Source organism: Leptonychotes weddellii, chromosome 10, assembly GCF_054177405.1.
Source record: "Leptonychotes weddellii isolate Sample4059 chromosome 10, ASM5417740v2, whole genome shotgun sequence".
NCBI classification, from domain to species: domain Eukaryota; kingdom Metazoa; phylum Chordata; class Mammalia; order Carnivora; family Phocidae; genus Leptonychotes; species Leptonychotes weddellii.
In genome coordinates, this window is record NC_138378.1 from 52257702 (window position 1) to 52278212 (window position 20511).

A 20511-nucleotide genomic window follows, 5' to 3' on the forward strand; every position below is an offset into this window, starting at 1 on the left:
CCAAATTAGGCTATAATTTGCTCCAATATACCTTCTGCCCCCCTCTCTCTTTCTTCTTCTGGGATCCCAATTATTCTAATAGTGTTTCGTCTTATGGTATCACTTATCTCTCGAATTCTGCCCTCATGATCCTGTAGTTGTTTATCTCTCTTTTTCTCAGCTTCTTTATTTTCCACCATTTGGTCTTCTATATCACTAATTCTCTGTTCGGCCTCATTTATCCTAGCAGTTAGAGCCTCTATTTTTGATTGCACCTCATTAATAGCCTTTTTGATTTTGACTTGGTTAGGTTTTAGTCCTTTTATTTCTCCAGAAAGGGTTTCTCTAATATCTTCCATGCTTTTTTCAAGCCCAGCTAGTATCTTTAAAATCATCATTCTGAACTCTAGTTCCGACATCTTACTAATGTCCATATTGATTAGGTCCCTGGCAGCCAGTACTGCCTCTTGTTCTTTTTTTTGAGGTGATTTTTTCCATCTTGTCATTTTTCCAGAGGAGAATAGATGAATGAGAGATCAAAATGCTATCTAGGTAACAACGACCCCAGAAAAATATACACTAAACAAATCAGAAGAGACCTGAACCCAGGGGAAAAGAAAGGGAAAGAAAGAAAAAAGAAAAGAAAGAAAAGATAAAAACAAACAAACAAAAAAACAGAATATGATCAAATATGATTAGGCTGGTGTATAGATCAGTGCCACACACTAGATTTTGGGCATATTTTGGTTTGTTAGGAGAAATTGCCTCCCAAAATTTTAAAGAAAGAAAAACTTATATATGTACAAAAATAAGGGTAAATACAATCAAGGGATGGAATATGACTGTAAAGATGGAAATTATAAAAGATTTTATAAAAGGAATTGATAAGAAGTTGGTTGAAAAAAGAAAGAAGAGGATTTAAAAAAAAGGGGGGGAAGAGAATGTGATCAGGCAGGAGACTAGAACAAAGCCATACTAGTGGTTTAGGGTATATTTTGGTCTGATAGAAGAAACTGTATCCCAAAATTTTAAAGAGAGAACAACTTATATATATATACCAAAAATACGGTTAACTACTATGAAGGGATAGAATATGACTCTAAAAATGAAAAATAAAAAAGATTTTTTAAAAAAGGGATTGATAAGATGTTGGTTGAAGAAGGGAAAAAGAAAAATTCAAAAAAAAGAAAAAAGTTAAAAAAAATTAACTTTGAAAGACTAAAGAATCATGGGAAAAAAGCCATGGATTCTATGTGCATTATTCCCCTAGCGCTGGAGTTCTGCTGTTTTCATTGATGGGTAAACTTGGTCTTGGCTGGCAGTTCTTGCTGATCTTCTAGGGGAGGGGCCTATTGCCGTGGTTCCCAAACATCTTTGCCGGAGGTGGAATTGTCCCACCCTTGCCCGGTCCGGGCTAAGTAATCTGATAGGGTTTGCTCTCAGGAGCTTTTGTTCCCTGCAAGCTTTCCGTACAGCGTTGGAGGACGAGAGTGAAAACGGTGGCCTCCCAGTCTCCCTCCCGGAGAAGCTGAGAACTCAGGGCCCTGCTCCTCAGTGAGCCCCCAGAGAAAAGCAGTCAATCACTTCCGTCTCCCTGGTCTCTGGCCTCCCTCTGTGCTCACCCAGTCCTGAGCGTTTCTATCTCTGGCACACGACCCTGGGTGGAGTCTCCAAACCCAGCAGATCCGTGCGGTGCGCTCCCGCGCCGCTCCTCGCAGGGGAGGAAGGGGAGTCTCCCCGGATCTGCCACTTGTTGGGTCCCTGCTGGAGAAGCAGTGGCCCGACTGTGCCGCGGATCATGGTCTATGGCAACCCTGAGCTGAGAGCCCGCGCCTGGGCTCCGTCTCTGCAGCCGGCTTCCCTGCTCTGATACCTGGGAGCTCTGCCGCACTCAGGCACCCGTGGTCTCTCTGTGACCCCGAGAATCCTGAGACCACACTGCCTCAGTGAAGGTTCCACCCCCCGCTTAGCCACTGGATTGACATCCCTCAGCGGAGCCGATTTCTAAAAGTTCCGATTTTGTGCTCCGCTGCTCTATCACTTGCCAGTAGCAGCTGACAGAGGCCCCCTCCCCCGCCGACTATCCTCCTGAATATTGCCTTGGATTCACTTTTCCGCACGTCCTACCTTCCAGAAAGTGGTCGCTTTTCTGTTCAGAGAGTTGTTGCTATTCTTTTCTTCTATCTCCTGTTGAGTTCGTAGGTTTTCAGAATGGTTTGATCCCTATCCAGCTGAATTCCTGGGACCAGACGACATTTAGGTCCCTATTCCTCCGCCATCTTGCTCCTCCCACCCATAAGTGTACTTTTAATACCCTTTATTTCACCCATGAGAAAAACATAATTTCTGAAAACACTTTTTTGAAAGAAAGGAAACAAATCTGTGTTGTATAAATTAGTGTAGCATTTTTGTTCCAGTTCATTGATTTCCATGAAATTGCTGTGGTCAGTGATTAGATAAACGCCTGTGTGGCCCTAATCTTGAGCAGTGGACGTGTGTTAGGCCTGTGCTGCCCTGTACTCTGCCCTGGCATCTCTCTTTGGTGGGGTGTGTGCAGGTGAAGTCATGGGCAAAAAGCAGCCAGCAAAGCCATTTCACTCAATGTTACCTTCCGTTAAGCATGTCCCTTTTAACATGAATTTCCATCTGATTTTAGTGAGCTGGACATGATTTCCACAAGGGTGATGGATATTAAGCTTCGGGAAGCTGCAGAAGGCCTTGGGGAAGACAGCACAGGTAAGGCCTTCACTTCGCCTGCATTGGGAAGAGCCTGTGTCTGCTTGCGGGACAGGGAGAGGGGCTGATGGAGCCAAGCCTTTGGGGTTGTGTGTGGAGGGTGGGTTTCAGTTCACAGTATGTTCAAATACGCCCATGCCCTTCATACTGTGATGAGAGAGCACATCCAGATGACGTAAGGCCACTCAGGGCAGTACCCCTTTGCTTCGCTGTCAAAAACAGGGGGTTTTAAAGTCATTTTACTCATTCCTAGAGGTAAATCTGTCCCCATGTTTACTTGACTTGAAAGCAATGGAGTCATTTATCACCTAAGAACATCCAGAGGATCAGTAGGAGGTTGGAAAAAGTATGAGATAGCCTGATCATGCAGAAGAAATAATATTATCAAGATAGAGCCTTTGATCTCTTTTATGGCTTTTGTTCTCCTTCAGAGACCTTCATTATACTGCTTACTGAGCTAAACTCCAGGCCCATGACTCATCATCTCATTACATGTTCTAAGAGTTACCCAATTATGTGATTGAGTTCACTGTTATCCATCGATTGCTATTTGTGTCTTGATAGAGTTGTAAAATTGGCATTAAAAAACACCAATCTCTGGACTACGTACCTTTTTCCTAGAGTAGCCATTTATACCCCCTTTATTTCAGTAACAAAGGTCTCCATCACTGTCTTGTTTAAAGTTAAAATGCCAGTAATTATTTTCTTTGATATAGTTCAGGAGGAACAACTTCCAGTAGTATTAAATCCTAGATGCTAACCCTTAGCTTCAGATACTAATTTCATTAAAGATTCTATTTCATATATTACAGATTTTCCTTATTATCCCATATTAGAATTACTTTTCCTCTGTTACATTTTGATAGATACCAAATAAGCCCAAATACAAGGTGAGATTTTAAAAATTAAACCTGAGAGAAAATGGAATTTCAAAATTTCTCATATTACAGGATATTGAATTATTACTGATTTTAAACAACAAAATACTCTTTGAGGAAGTATTTCATTAGTCTGAAACAGCTTCCAAAAACACTATTTTTGGATACTTACAGAGGTTACCATGAAGAATCAGTTTTTAAAATGAAAGAGAGAAACTAAGTATTCTTTTTTTCCGAATAGTGAACTAAGTTATTCACATCAACTACTTTCCTAAAATTTAAAATTCTAGATAAGCTTCAACAAATGGTGTTGGGAAAACTGGACAGCCACATGCAAAAGAATGAAACTGGACCACTTTCTTTTACTATATACAAAAATAAACTGAAAATGAATAAAATGTGAGACCTGAAACCATAAAAGTCCTATCAGAGGGCACAGACAGTAATCTCTCTGACATTGGCCATAGCAACATTTTTGTAGATATGTCTCCCTAGGCAAGGGAAATAAAAGCAAAAATAAACTATTGGGACTACATCAAAATAAAAAGCTTCTGCACAGCGAAGGAAACAATCAACAAAACTAAAAGACAACCTACTGAGTAGAAGATATTTGTGAATGACATATCCAGTAAGGAGTTAGTATCCAAAATATATAAAGAACTCATTACCCCAAAAACAAATAATCCAGTTAAAAATGGGCAGAAGACATGAACAGATATTTCTGATATCTGATTTTGGACTTCTGTTTAAAGAAGACATCTAGATGGCCAACAGACACATGAAAAGATGCTAAACATCACTTATCATCAGCGATATGCAAATCAAAACTATAATGAGATATCACCTTGTACCTGTCAGAATGGCTAAAATCAAAACCATAAGAAACAACAAGTGTTGGTGAAGATGTGGAGAAAAAGGAGCCCTTGTGAGCTATTAGTGGGAATGCAAACTACTGCAGCCACTGTGGAAAACAGTATGGAGGTTCCTCAAAAAATTAAAAATAGAACTATCCTATGATCCAGGAATCACACTACTGGTATTTATCCTCAAAATATAAAAACATTAACTTATCCCTTAATTCAAAGGGATACATGCACCCCTATGTTTATTGCAGCATTTTTTGCAATAGCCAAACTATGGGAGCAGCCCAAGTGTCCATCAATTGATGAATGGATAAAGAAGATGTGATACACACACACATGCACACACGCACACACACACACACAGGAATATTACTCAGCCATAAAAAAGAATGAAATCTTGCCATTTGCAACAACATGGATAGAGTTAGAAAGTATAATGGTAAGCAAAATAAATCAAAGACAAATACCATATGATCTCACTCATTTGTGGAATTTAAGAAACAAAACAAATGAACAAAGGGGGAAAAAAAGAGAGAGAGACAAACCAAGAAAGATTCTTAACTATAGAGAACAAATTGATGGGTACCAGAGGGGAGGTGGCTGGGGGGAATGGGGGAGATAGGGGATGGGGATGAAAGAGTACACTTACCATGATGAAAAAAACGGATAAAAAAAAATTCTAGAAAGGAAAAATCTTTTTAAAAGTAAGAAGTAAGAAGACCAGAATTGAAAGAGATATAGTGGGGTGCCTGGGTGGCTCAGTCATTAAGCATCTGCCTTCAGCTCAGGTCATGGTCCCAGGGTCCCGGGATTAACCCCTGCATCCAGCTCCCTGCTCAGCGGAGAGCCTCCTTCTCCCTTTCCCACTCCCTCTGCTTGTGTTCCCTCTCTCGCTGTGTCTCTCTCTGTCAAATAAATAAATAAAATCTTTTAAAAAAGAGAGAAATGGTAATCCAGAGAGATAAATTAGCATAGAAGCCACTTTTGCCCTCAGATTGTTTACCAATCTTAGAACTTTAGAAAATTCATTTTCATGTCTTCATGGAGTGGTAGAGGAGGCAATGGGTAAGATATCAAAGTACAGGTCTGTTCAAGGTGGGATGTCTAATAGAAGATCCTCCTGACAATAAGTTGGGAGCCCAAGGAGCAATAAAATCTGAGTAAGTGTGAACCAGGGGTAAGTCAACCCTTTATAGATTTGTAGCTTGAGTTTGTATCACTTGGGTAATTTAGAGAATCTCAGCCCTTGAACTTGGCTGAGATACTAGGAATAATAGTATTCCTAGACTGGATAGGACCGTAGGTACCTAATAGAATCAAACAATCTTCTCTAAAGAAAGCTGCCTTCTATCTAGACTTCAAATTATTAAAGAAAATATTTTTAGCTCCATGACAAATATATAGTCAGTGTTGACCAAGCATATAAAGCAGTAGGGCACCATGAATGAGAACCAACATGTTAGGGGTTTAATTTTGTCTCCCCAAAAGTCATATTTTGAAGTCCTAATCCCCAGTGCCTCAGAATATGACCTTATTTGGAAATTGGGTCATTGCAGATATAATTAGTTAAGAGACGGTCATACCGGAATTTGGCGAGCCCCTAATCTACTATGACTGATGCCCTTATAAAAAGGAGAAATATGGACATAGACACACACACAGGGAGAACACCTTATGAAGATGAAGTCAGATCAGGGTGATATCATCTACAAGCCAGGGAATGCCAACAATAGCCAGCAAACTACCAGAAGTTAGAGGATATGAAAGAGATTTCCCTGTCACAGCCCTTTGAAGGAAGTAACCATGCCAACAACACCTTGATCTCAGACTTCTAACCTCCAGAAATGAGAGACAATACAACTCTGTTGTTGAAGCTGCTCAGTTTTTGGTACTTGGTTACAGTAGCCCTAGCAAACTAATATAGAGCAGAAACAAGAGAAACAGACACACAAGGTATCAAATATCAAAACAATCAGGTATATGCTATAACACAATTGTGCACAGTATGTTTGAAGATAATTAAAGAAAGTTTGAAAGTATCTGGAAGGAACCAGAAACTTTTATAAAAGGTGTCCTAGCACCCAGCCAGTGCTCAAAGGCAAGAGAGAGAAATAAAAGGGATACAGATGAAAGGAAGAAATAAAACTATATTTGCAGATGTCATGATTAAACAAAATATCAAAAAAGTACTTAGATCTATCTCTTAAGTTTAGCAAGACTGCTAGATGCAAGGTCAAAACACAAATATCGATTGTATTTCTGCATAACTAGCAGTGAACAATTGAAAAATTAAATTTTTAAAAGTACCATTTACAATAGCACAAATAAAATACATTGGTATGTATCTAGCAAAATATATGCAGGATCTATATACTGAAAAATTAAAAAAAAAAGTTGCTTAGATCAACAAAGACCTAAATACATGGAGTGATATATTATGCGTTATGGACTGAATATCTGATTTCCCCCCAAAGCTCATATGTTAACGTCCTAACCCCACCATGTGATGATATTAGGAGGTGGGACCTTTGGCAGATGATTAGGTCATGAGCATGGAGCCCTCATGAATGGAATTAGTGCCCTTATCAGAAGAGACCAGAGAGCTGCTTGCTTGCTTTCTGCCATGTGAGGGAACAGCAAGAAGTTTCAGTCAACAACCTTTAAGAGGGCTCCCTGCAAAACCCCACCATGCTGGTTCCCTGATCTCAAGCTTCTCGCCTCCAGAGCAGTGAGAAATGAATTTCTGTTATTCATAAGCCACCCAGTCCGTGGTACTTTATTAGAGCAGCCTGAACAGACTAAAACCACATTTATAGATTGGCAGACTCAGTGTTGCTACAATGTCAGTTCTCCCCCAAACTGAGCTGCAGAATGGTGTGTTAATGTATGTGGGGTAGAGTATACTGCGTATACGTCTGCTGGGGAAGGCTGGATACGGTTCAGTATTCTGTAGCAAGAATAGTGACCGGTGATCATTTATTTGATTTCCATGACGAGTCAAAGATTTTTTTTATTTAGGAAGAAGCCAGATCCGTACGGATGAAGTGATAATAGTATCTGGGAGGATTTGCTTTGAAATAATCTGGCAGGGATGGGAAGGAGGAGGGGAATAAAGATGAAACAATCAAAATCCCACCAAGATATTTTTCTAGCATTGACAAGCTGATCCCAAAATTTACATGAAAAAGCAAGAGAACTAGAATAGTGAAAACAATTTTGACAAAGAACAAAATTGGAGGACTCATATTACCTGATTTCAAGACTTACTGTAAAGCTACAATAATGAAGCCAAGTGCGGTACTGATGAAGGGATGGATGTGTACAGGTAGAACAGAGGCTAAAAATAGACCCATACAGACAAATATGGTCAGTTGGTCTTTGACAAAGATGGAGCAGTGATTCAATGGAGAGAGGGTTGTCTTTTCAACAAATGGTGCTAGAACAAATCGAACATTCCTATGGAAAAAAAAAAAGAACTTTGACCTATACATCACAGATGATACAAAAATTAACTTAAAATATATCCTAGGCATAAATGTAACACTATGAAACCTTACAAAGAAAACAGAAAATGTTTATGACCTAGAATTACATAGAGTTCTGAGATGGGACACCTCAGTCCCTAATTTGGACTTCATTAAAATTTAAAAATTTTTCTCTGTGAAAGACCCTGTTAAGAAAATGAAAAAAGAAGTCACAGCCTGGGAGGCAGTATTTGTAAATCACCCATGATAAGGGACTTGTATTTAGAACTCTCAAAATTCAACAGTAGGAAAACAAACAACCCGAATAAAAAATAGGCAAAGGTTTTAAAAGATGCTTTACCTCAGAAGATATACAGATGGCAAATCAGCTCATGAAAAAGTGCTCAACATTAGTTAATGCAAGTTAAAACTACAATGATATATTACTGTACACCTGTTAGAATGGCAGAACAGAAACAACACCGCACCCGACAATAGCAGGTGCTGGGAGGATGCAGGGCAGTTGAGTCCTCATATTGCTGTTGGGAATGCATAATGGTACAGCCACTTTTGAAAATATTTCAGCAGTTTCTTGTAAAATTAAATATACCCTTAGTCCATGACCCAGCAGTCCTGCTCCTAGGTATTTACCTAAGAGAAATGAAAACTTACGTTTACACAGAAACCTTTTTTATTTTTTTTGAAGATTTTATTTATTTATTTGACAGAGAGAGATAGCGAGAGGGAACACAAGCAAGGGGAGTGGGAGAGCAAGAAGGCAGGCTTCCCGCCGAAGCAGGAAGCCCAATGTGGGGCTCGATCCCGGGACCCCGGAATCATGACCTGAGCTGAAGGCAGATGCTTAACAACTGAGCCACCCAGGCACCCCTCTACACAGAAACCTTTAACAAGGGGCACCTGGGTGGCTCAGTTGGTTAAGCCTCCTAGTCTTGATTTCGGCTCAGGTCATGATCTCAGGGTGGTGAGAACAAGCCGCAGTGTCTGGCTCGGCACTCATTGTGGAGTCTACTTGAGATTATCTCTTTCCCTCTCCCTCTCCCTTTTCTGGACCTCTCCCCATCCCCCTACTCACTCACTCTCTCTCTCTCAAAAAAAAAAGGAAACCTGTAACAACTTTATTCATAGTTGCCGAAAACTGAAACGAATCCAAATGTCCTTCGATTTGCTCCATGTTTAAATAAAGTGGTCTATCCCTACAATGGAATTGTACTCAGCAGTAATAAGGAACAAATTACTGATGGACTAACACTATGGATGAGTCTCTAATGCATTGTGCTGAGTGAAAGAACCCAGAATCAAAAGAACATACTGTATGAATCCATCTATATGACATTCTGGAAAAGGTACAACTATAGGAACAGAGAAGCTATCAGTGATTTCTAGGGATTAAAGACAAGATGGATTTGGCTACAAAAGGACAGCATGAAGGGTAGTGGTATAGTTCTGTATCTTGAGGTGATTATGTAGGTCTATCTGTACCCAAAAAAGCAAATTTTACTATGTATTTTTTTTTTTCTAGAGAGGGAAGAGGAAAGAGGGAGAGGGAGAGAAAGAATCCCCAGCAGGCTCCTCACCCAGCACATTGCCCAACATGGGGCTCAAACTCACGACCCTGACATCATGACCCAAGCCAAAATCAAGAGTGGGACGCTTAACCAACTGAGCCACCCAGGCACTCCAGTTTACTATGTAATTTCTAAAATAACTTTTTAAAAAATGATATACCATATTTGAAAACGATCAAATGGGTTTTTTAGAAATAAGTATAACTGTTACAATTAGAAATTCAGTGGATGAGTTTAACAGCAGATTCTATCGGCTCAAGATAGATCAGTTATGAGAAAGTATACAGAATGTAGCATCGAATGGTAAAATGATGGGAGGTACAGAAGAGAAGAGGCATAGAGATAAATGGAAGGGTAGAACATACGCATGAGCACAGTCTCAAGAGAGGAGAGAGTAGCAGTTACTTTTCTGGAACAGATTTAACGAAAGATGACCTGATCCACAGATATAAGAAATCAAGTGAACCCCAAGAAGGATAAATAAAAGGAAATCCATATACGCTGAAAATATAGAAAATCAAAGACAAAATGAAAATCAGTCTGAGAAAAAAAGATGATCTTCAAAGGAGCATAAGCTGACGACTGACTTCTGGACTACACAGCAGAAACCACAAAACAGTGAAATAGCTTTTTCAGTATTATTGAAAGAATAACTTAGAAAAAATAACTGCCAACCTAGAAAGTTATACCTAGGAAAAATATACTGTAGGAATGAAGGAGGTGTATAAAGGCATTTTCAGGCGAACAGAAACTGAATTTGTCATCGGCAGACCCTCCCAAAGCAGATTCTAAAGGAAAATTGCCCTAGATGGAAGGTCTGGAACACAAGAAGGAATGACAAGCAGGGAAAGTGAGAAACAAGCAGATACATCTAAATGAACACGGAAGAATATCTTTTGGGTCTTTCAAAGAATGACAACAATAGGGCATTTAAATAGGATTATAGTATTCTAAGTTCCTTGTTTTGTCCTATAATAGAATGCATAGTATAATTTCTAGGGTAATTACTGAAAAAACAGATTAAAGGCATAGTTTACAAACTCGAGGTGGGAAGAATGGAATAACTTTTAAAAGTCAGCTAATCCAAAAGACAACAAGAAAAAGAGGTTAAAGAAAAGTATATAAGATGCAGACTTTTTTATTAACGTTGCAGTAATTACAGTAAGTTTAAGTAGACTAATTACATTAATTTTTCCAGTTAGAAGTTAAAGATCATCAGATTAGATTTCTAAAGCTCTTAAGTCCTAGATAGAAGGATTCAGAAAAGTTAGAAGTGAAAGGATAGAAAAACACACATCTTGTAAACACTAGGAAAAAGGAATATCAGTAGGTATATCAAAAGCAGTCAAAATAAAATTTAAGGCAAAAAGCATCACTAAAGATAAAGAGTGCCCTTTCACAAAAGGTTCAATTCCCCAGCAAGATAATAATTGTACCTTTCTCTGCACCATTGTAATGTTAAAATTTGTAGAGGAAAAATTGACAATTAAATAAAAATAAATAAAATCTGCAGTCAGAGTGGATTATTTTTATTGTCAAGCACACTGGGGACATTTACAAATTTATGGTAAGCTGTAAAGCAAATCTCAACACATTTGAATGGTTTCAAATCACCCATATACTCTCTGACCACAGTGCACTTAAGCTGGAAATCAATAACAGAAAGATACTAAGAAAATCTCCAAGTGCTTGGAAATTAAGATCTACTTATCTAAATAACCTTTAGGTCTAAGAAGGTATTATAATGGAAATTAGAAAATATTTCAACCAAACAACAATAAAAGTGTATCAAAACATGTGGATGCAGCTAAAAGAGATTTAGGGGGAAATGTATTGCCTTAAATGTGTGTACTATAAAAACAAACAAAAAGCCTAAAAAGTAATTAGCCAAGTATTCATCTCGAGAAGTTTAAAAAGATAGCACAGTAAATCTGAAGTAGGAGGAAGGAAAGGATAACGATTAGAACAGAAATTAATACAATGAAAAAAAGATAAATCACATTCAACAAAGAGAATTTAAAAAGCCAACTTTTTTATTTTTATTTTTTTTTAAAGATTTTATTTATTTATTTGAGAGAGAGAATGAGAGAGAGAGAGCACGTGAGACGGGGGAGGGTCAGAGGGAGAAGCAGACTCCCTGCCGAGCAGGGAGCCCGATGCGGGACTCGATCCCGGGACTCCAGGATCATGACCTGAGCCGAAGGCAGTCGCTTAACCAACTGAGCCACGCAGGCGCCCAACTTTTTTTAAAGGCAAATAAAATTAATTGATCTCTGGTACAACTGATCAAGGGAAAATGAGGAGGCACAAATAATATCAGAGCTGAGGAAGGGGGCTTTATTACAGGGGGTGCGGATGCTAAAACAATACGAGGATATTCTTAATAACTGTATGCCAGTAAATTTGAAAATTTGGAAAAATAGGCAAATTCCTAGAAAAACATAACTTCATAAAACAGATTCGAGAAGGAAAAGATCCAAATAGTTCCTGTGACCATTAAATAAATTGAATTTAACAGCCTAGCAGGTGAACAGATCTAACAAGGACAGGCCCCAGTGGCTGGCTCGTTGGCTGGCTGGCTGACCAGTTGCAGTTCAGACAGGAGTGTTCAGCGGTTACCCTCGGGGTCTTCGTAGCCACTCTTGTTCATTAACCCAGAAACAGCATCTCTGACCACAGAGGGCGGTGAGGCTGCATGTGTGTTCAGACCTTCAGGGATGCAAACTTGTGTGTCAGCTAGGCAAAGGCCAGATGGTATCCTGGCAAATGCAGAAAATTCTTAAGAGTCTTTCCAAATAATAAACTCTTATTGAGAACCATCAGTTAGCAACATAAACATTTTGTGATTGTTAAGGTAAGGAAACTTCCACTAGAAGCTAAGAAAACTGAGTTATAGGACTGATTTCCCCTTATGCAGGGATCTGCCCCACCTAAGGTAATATAAGGACCCCCAGCTAGAGTAATCTAAAGTAATTCTCCACATTAAGGCAAGATCATGTAAACTTCCCAAGGGGACATTCATATAAATATAAAGATACTGTGTTTTTTTAAAAAAGGAAGTCAGCTTGGGGCACCTGGGTGGCTCAGTCGGTTAAACGTCTGCCTTCAACTCAGGTCATGATCCCAGGGTTCTGGGATCAAGCCCCGCATCGGGCTCCCTGCTCCGCGGAGAGTCTGCTTCTCCCTTTCCCTCTATCCTTCTCCCCTGCTCGTGCTCACTCGTTCGCTCTCTCTCTCTCGTTCTGCTGTCTCTCTCAGGTAACATTTTTTTTTTTTAAAAAAAGCCCACAAAATTGTTTACTTATAAAACTAATAAATTGTTTTAACAAATGTTCAGGATATGTTAGTATCCTGATGATCTCTGCTGTTACATCCTTCTGTTGTTAGTTCTCATAAATATTCAGAAGAAAAGGAACGAAGTTCTCTGAGCTGCTCATGTGACGTCACAGGATCCTGAGCATGATAGAATTTGTGGGTGAGAATAAAGGAAGCATCAGAGAAGAGATCACAAAATGTTTCAAAGTGTCATAAATTCTCAAAATCCAGGAAGCATGGCGGGGGGTGGGGGATCAGTGGTGCCACCACCATTTGACGTTTTCTTTTCCACCAAAAGTTGTTAGCTCCTCCTGGCGTCTAGCATGCCAGCGAGCACCATGAGCTTGGGTCTCCTCTGATTGTCCTTGGTGCACACATTCATGAGAAATGAAGCAGTTGAGGATTATTCGGAAAAATAATTTGAGTTACACATGGCCTTTACCTCCCCAGGACTTTCTGCTATCCGCTATGTATATTTTAGATATTAAAACTTGCTCTCGTTCGTACAATGGACTATTACTCAGCAATTAAAAAAAGAAGCATGCAGGGGCGCCTGGGGGGCTCAGTCGGTGAAGCGTCCGAGTCTTGATTTCCACTCAGGTCATGATCACGGGGTTGTGGGATCAATTTTTTCAGATGTGCCAAAACGGTCTTCTGTGTGGGAAAGGGACTTGCAGGAGCAAATAATGGATGCATGGTGCACACCTCTCACACATGCTCAGCAAGTGCTCACATGCGTTCTTTCTGCATAGGAAAGAAAAAGTCCAAGTTCAAGACATTTAAGAAGTTCTTCGGGAAAAAGAAGAGAAAGGAATCGCCGCCTGCCACAGGAAATAGCACTTGGAAACAGAGTCAGGGGAAGAGTGAAGTGATTGCCATCGAGTCGGGGCCAGTGGGCTATGACTCAGAAGATGAGCTTGAGTAAGTTGCCCCGCCCATCCTCCAGGCTCCTATGCCCCAGTAAGCAGGTGGGGGCACAGGAGGACCCAAATACTCTGTCTCATTGTCCTGGTAACTGGCTGGATTTCTGAGCCTCTTTCCCTCCTAGGGAATTCCACTGGGGATTCCTCCAAAGAAGTTGTATTTTCTGTCTTTTCATACATAGGGATGGAGAAAGTTGTGGGAAAACATTATCAGGTACCTGCTACGTGCCAAGTGCTGTGTTTATTAAAAGTCTACAATCACTGTGGGGGAGGAGGTCAGAGCTACTGTCTTATAAATGAGCAAACCAAGCTTTAGAGAAATTTTGGAGAACTTGTCCATTGCCCTGCAACTGAAAGCTGCAAGGTTAGGATACAAGCCATGATTTTATTTGACTGAGCACTCTTTTGAGGACGTAGATATTATACCAGGAAAATGCATCTCTCTAAGCCTAAACTTTGAGTTATCTAATAAGATTTTCCATTAGAAGGAGAGAGGGGTGGGGGAAGTCTTCTTGCTGTTAAATCTTGGAAAAATCATCCAAAAATCTTGTTGGCTACAACAGAACCAATAGGTATGAAAACTTGGGGAAATCTAGTGTGAAGTAATCCTTATTTCTATAACTTGTACTTCACCAAAATATAGTTACATTATGCATGCTTCAGTGATTCCAGAAGTTACATCTGTGAATAAAAGGGGAAAAAAAACCCAGATTTGTTGCCATGCAACAAACATAGTTTGTTTTAGTTTGGGAATAAAATTCCACAGAAGATATAATGACCCTTGGGACTGGGGAGTAGACCTCGCTGGGATGGGGTCACAAGCTTCAGCATCCCTGTGATGCTGTCCGGTCCCCTCCTTCCTCCCCAGGCTGCTCGCCTGTTTTTAGAGGAGTAGAAATTACATTGACCACTTGGTGGCACCAAATGACTGAAGCGGAAAGATTCAGGTTTTTTCTTTGAGGGTTTTTGTTTTTGTTTTTCTTTCCTGGTGCTGGCAGGGAGCAGGAAGGACCCACATTATACTTCATGAAGAGCTGGGAGGACAGGTGGTGCACGCGTTTTTTGAGGCAGTGTGCTCCAAATTCTGGGGGAACAAGACATTATCGTGATAATATTGCTAATTATTCAATGTCTTCACTGGACCAGCCCCAGGGAAATTATAACACTCACTCCCACCCACACCCTATCTCTGACCAGAACATACAGTGGCCCTTCCAAACAGAGAACAGGATCACAGCAGAGGGGGGAACGGGGTGTGTGTGTCTGTATGTGTGTGAGAGATGACCGGTCCACTTGTGTTTCCTCTTTGTCCCTGGAGCCCATCGACAGTGGGGACAGTTTCCTTTTTTTCTTTATGTTCTCAGCACCTGGCAGGGACCAGGTCCTCAATTACTGGTAAAAGTTTGCTGAAGGGGTGCCTGGGTGGCTCAGCCGGTTAAGTGGCTGCCTTCGGCTCAGGTCATGATCTCGAGGTCGGGCTCCCTGCTCAGCGGAGAGTCTGCTTCTCTCTCTCCCTCTGCTCCTACCCCTGCTGTGCTCGCTCGCTCTCTCAAATAAATAATAAATAAAATCTTAAAAAAAAAAATCTTTGCTGGAGCGATGCTGGGCTAAGAAACTTAAGGGTGGGGTCTGATGAGGCCCAGGAAGTGCATTGCTTTTAGAGAGCAGCACAGAGGATGAGACAAGATCTTTTCCTCCCCCAACTTTATTGGAAGAAAATTGATATATAACATTGTGGAAGTTTAAGACATATAACATGTTGATTTAATACACATATATATTAAAAATTGATTACTACCCTAGAGCTAACACCTGCATCATGTCACCTAATTACTATTTATTTTTTAAGGTGAGAATATTTAAGATCTAGTCTCTTAATTTCCAAGTATGTAATACAAGAGTATTAGCTGTAAGACTGTGCTATAAACTGTGCTGTCGATCTCCTTAACTTCTTCATCTTATGACTGGACTTTGTACCATTTCCCCCACCCTACAGCCCCTAGTAACCACCGTCTACTCTGTTCTGGGAGTTTGACTTTCTTAGATTCTGCATATAAGTGAGATCATATAGTTTTTATCTTTCTCTTTCTTGTTTGTTTCACTTAGTGTGACACCCTTGGGGCTCATCCATGTTGTCACAAACCACAGGATAATATCCTACGTACATACACACACACACACCCACACACACACACACATTCATACTACATCTTCTGTATCCATTCATCTGTTGATAGACATTTGGATTATTTCCATATTTTGGCTACTGTGAATAATGCTGCAGTGAATATAGGAAGGCAGATACCTCTTCAAGATCCTATTTTCGGGGCGCCTGGGTGGCTCAGTCGGTTGGGCGTCTGCCTTCGGCTCAGGTCATGATCCCAGGGTCCTGGGATCGAGCCCCGCATCGGGCTCCCTGCTCAGCGGGGAGCCTGCTTCTCCCTCTCTGCTGCTCCCCCTGCTTGTGCTCTATCCCTCTCTCTCTCAGATAAATAATAAAAAATCTTAAAAACAAAACAAAACAAAAAAACATTGTATCTAAAAAAAAAAAAAAATCTTATTTTCATTTCCTTTGGATAAACACCCAGAAGTAGAATTGCTGGATCCTATGATAGTTCTATTTTTAATTTTTCGAGGAGCCTCCATGCTGTTCTCTTCAGTGACTGCACCAACTTACATTCCCACCAACGGAGCAGAAAAGTTTCTCTTCTCCACATTCTCCCCAACACTTATCTCTTATCACTTTGATGATAGCCATTCTAACAGGTGTGAGATTTGCATTTCCCTGATTAGGAGTGATGTTGAGCATCTTTTCATGTGTCTGTTAGCCATTTGTATGTCTTCTTTGGAAAAATGTCTATTTAATTCCTCTGCACATTTTTGAATCAGATTGTTTTTTTTCTTGCTACTGATTTATATGAGTCCTTTATATATTTTGGATATTAACCCCTTATCAGATATATGATTTGCAAATATTTTCTCCCATTCTTTAGGTTTTCTTTTCATTTTGTTGATGGTTTCCTTTGCTGTGCAGAAGCTTTTAAATTTGATATAGTCTCACTTTTTATTTTTGCTTTTGATGCCTTTGCTTTCAAGAAATTATTGCCAAGACCAGTGTCAAGGTTTCTTACTACATATGTTTTCTTCTAGGAGTTTTATGGTTTTGGGTCTTATGTGCAAGTCTTTAGTCCATTTTCATTTTTTTTTTATAGTGTAAGATAGGGTTCAGTGTCATTCTTTTGCTCATGGCTATCCAGTTTTTCCAGCACCATTTATTGAAGAGACTGTCCTTTCCTCATTGTATATTTTTGGCTTCTTCGTTATAAATTAACTGACTATATGAGGGACAAAATCTTAGGGGCACTTTTTAGTGCCTTTGAGAGTCTGTGTGCCTTCTAGATTCTGCAGCAACTTCTCATCCATCACGATGGGCAAAAGAGTTCCATTTGCCAAGGTACATTAATGCTGGCAAACCACATGGGACCCTGGGGGTTTAAAAGGCTGACACCCATTTATTGTGTCTGTGTTGTTATGCTTTTTAAGTCTCTTAATCTATAATGATTTTCCTTCCCCCTCCCCACCCACCCCACTTTGTTTCATGTCATTGATCTGATGGAAAAAACAGGGTTATTGTCTCTGCCAAATATCCCACATTCTGGATTTGCTTTCTCTTGGTATGACTGAACTCATTTTTATAGTCTCTGAATCTCTTGTAAAGTGTTAGATGGATCTGGATATTTAATTAGATTTAGGTTCAGATGGTACTGGGTACTTACTCTCACATCACCTCATGAGGCACATGCCATCTGGTTGTCCCACTTCTCATGACACTAAGACTGAGCAGTGGGTTCAAGGGGTCTCTCTCAGTGTGATACCTCCACAGACCTTCGCCTAATGATTTCAACACCTGCTGATGATCATTGCCTAGATCCATTATTTTATTGCAAAATGGTGGTTTTTCTAATTGTATCACTCATTCTGCATGTGTTAGCTGGAATTCTTACATGAAGACCTTTCCTTCCTCAATTCCTTACTTTCTCTAATATGCGAGATGTCCAGGAAAGGCAGAATAATGCCTGGTTCTCCTTTTACCAATCAACCTTCAGAGTAACAATCTGGTACCCTAGCTGGTACCCTAACTTCCAATACTGACCAATGAGTTTTTCTTTTTCTTTTCTGGTTTTTTTTTTTTTTTTTTAGTATATATCATTGTGAATGCATGGATTTTTATATATTTGATTTGCTTTAGCCCATGACAGTCTTTATTCATTTTTATGCTCATAGCGCCTCATCTTACACTATTGGGAGTCACTTCAGATTAGCTCCCGAGTTCTTTAGACATGACCCCATTTGTCTTTGAAATCTTCCTTGCTTTCTTGTACAATGGGATTTCTATCCCAGCTTTATTTTGTACATTTCCTGTCCTAGACCTACGATCAGCCACCTCTTCACATGGGCCCAGTTCCTTTTATTTATTTTTTTTTTAAAGATTTTATTTATTTATTGAATGAGAGAGAGAAAGCACATGAGAGGGGGGAGGGTCAGAGGGAGAAGCAGGCTCCCCGCCGAGCAGGGAGCCCGATGCGGGACTCGATCCCGGGAGTCCAGGATCATGACCTGAGCCGAAGGCAGTGGCTTAACCAACTGAGCCACCCAGGCGCCCCCCGGTTCCTTTTAGTATGAAGTGGTTTTCAGAGAACACAGTCTGGCTGCTAAGGGTGATGATTGCTAGCTGGTTGTCATTGCTTCTAGACTTCTTCAGTAGATTAGGGACTAAAAAATACATTTTATTTTTTAAGAGAAAAATAACTCACTGATATTTCCAGTTCAAACTTAAGACAAAATTTTTACTTTGATTATTTGAATTCACTGTTCTCTTATGCTAGGAATCTTAATTCCTAGTGATATTAACAAAATTACTCATTTTCTTCTTCATATAATATACTTATAATCTCATTACCCTGATCTCCCACATAGAGGTTATGTTCTATAAAGATTGTTGTGTACTATTTTTAAAAATCAGTACTGCTACCAGTAAGACTACTGAGTGTAATTTCATATCTTTGATTGGTTTGTTTGTTCTTGGAGTTTATCCTATTATGAATGTAGAGCCAGAACTCATTTTGGGGGCACCTGGGTGGCTCAGTCAGTTAAACATCCAACTCTTTATATCAGCTCAGGTCATGATCTCGGGTTGTGAGATCAAGCCCCTTGTTGGGCTCCATGCTGGGTGTGGAGCTTGCTTAAGATTGTCTCCCTCTCCCCCTCTTCCCCTCTTTCCCCTCTCTCTCTCTCAAAAAAAAAAAAAAATCACTTAGATGTTGGGTTAAAATCACTTGAAATCATTCTTTTCTCTGTGCAGTTATGCCAACAACACAGTATAAAATTAGGCTCGTTTGTTTCTGTTTGTTTTCTAGTTTTAGAGATTCTCTTATTTCCCTTTTTGTTTGACTTTGTCTTTTAACTATACAAAATATTTACATAGTTTCAAAGACAAAATTGTGAATGTGTAAGTAAATGCCTTGGCGCCCTGTCTCCCAATCTCGTTTTGTCCTTCTCCCCAATGGAAACTATTTTTATTCATTTGTTGCTTATCCTTCTATTTTTATGTTTTAAACTGTAAGCAAACAACATACCTCTTCACATATGTTCACCTATATTCATACCCTCCTTCCGCACATAACGCTAATACGCCATAAGCATTGTTCTGCACTCTGCTTCATTTTCCACTCGGTGCAGTCATGTGCTCCCTTACCCACATGGTCACCTGCAGAGTCTCCATTAGATGATGTTCCGTGGTTTATGCAGGTACCTACTGAGGGCCATTTGGGTTGTTGGTGGTCTTTTCCTTCTGTAAACGTAGTGAATGTCCCTGAGCATATGACCTTCTGTGTTTTTGCCAGTGTATCTTTGCAGAGGCCTTTTCATGCTGTCTCAACTCCTACTTAACACCTAGAGTGGAGGCGTTGGGGCAGTGGTTATGGTTTTCAAAGGGAGTGGCCATGGGCTGCCCACTGTAGGAGGGAGAGACAGGTGTGCGTGTGATCTTTGTAACAGGAGCTGCCGTTGACAGTGTGGGCCTGCTGGGTTCTTTCACTTGGCTTCATGCTCTCCCAGAAGAGTGAGGACACATTCTTTTGGGAGCCTGTGGATTCCCCACTTGCAGACTCACTACTGTGAGCTAGGAGGAAGTTGCAAACATTATTAACCAACACAACGTGATCTGCAGTGGAGCGGGACCACCCGTAAGAGTTCCTAATGCCTCGCAGAGGACAGGATGCCTGGGGCGGCGTGCGGGTGGGGGAGTATAGAGCACAGATGCACAGTGCCTGTGGGAGCAGGCTTTCCTTCCTTCATCATCGGGTTTCCATCATCTCCTTCCACCTATTGTTCAGGCAGCCACTGCTGCTAGGAAAATCTGACAACTTAACTCCCACATCCTCTTAGGACATTTTGTGAATGTCCTGTGGGTTCAGTTCCTAATTGGAGTCTCGAGCTCAGGGCTGGGGCAGTGGCCGGGATGGGGATGACAGAAGGACCCACCATCTGTACTCCAGGGCCTAGGCACATAGGCTGGATTACACAGCTCATTCATAGTAGGTGATGAAAACAGGGCACGGCTTCACAGATTTGCAGTTCTCATTTCAAACCCACCCTCTGGATGCGTGTTTTGGACCACCTTGCAAGGATGCCTCCGTCAGGCAGGCCCTCAGCCTGCTATGCAGACACGACCTCTAGCCCAATGAGGAACGGCATGTTTGCCCACA

At 40.5% G+C, this 20511-nt stretch overlaps 1 protein-coding gene across 1 annotated transcript in view; it reads left to right on the forward strand.

Annotated features, from left to right (window-relative positions):
- Positions 1-20511, forward strand: part of CRACDL (CRACD like) — a 135105-nt gene that overhangs the window by 76786 nt on the left and 37808 nt on the right. Inside the window, exons 2-4 of the mRNA XM_081832240.1 lie at positions 2636-2715; positions 13574-13742; positions 17144-17198. Coding sequence (XP_081688366.1) covers positions 2646-2715; positions 13574-13742; positions 17144-17198 — 294 coding nt within the window. The 5' untranslated portion in view covers positions 2636-2645. The remainder of the gene's footprint in view (positions 1-2635; positions 2716-13573; positions 13743-17143; positions 17199-20511) is intronic.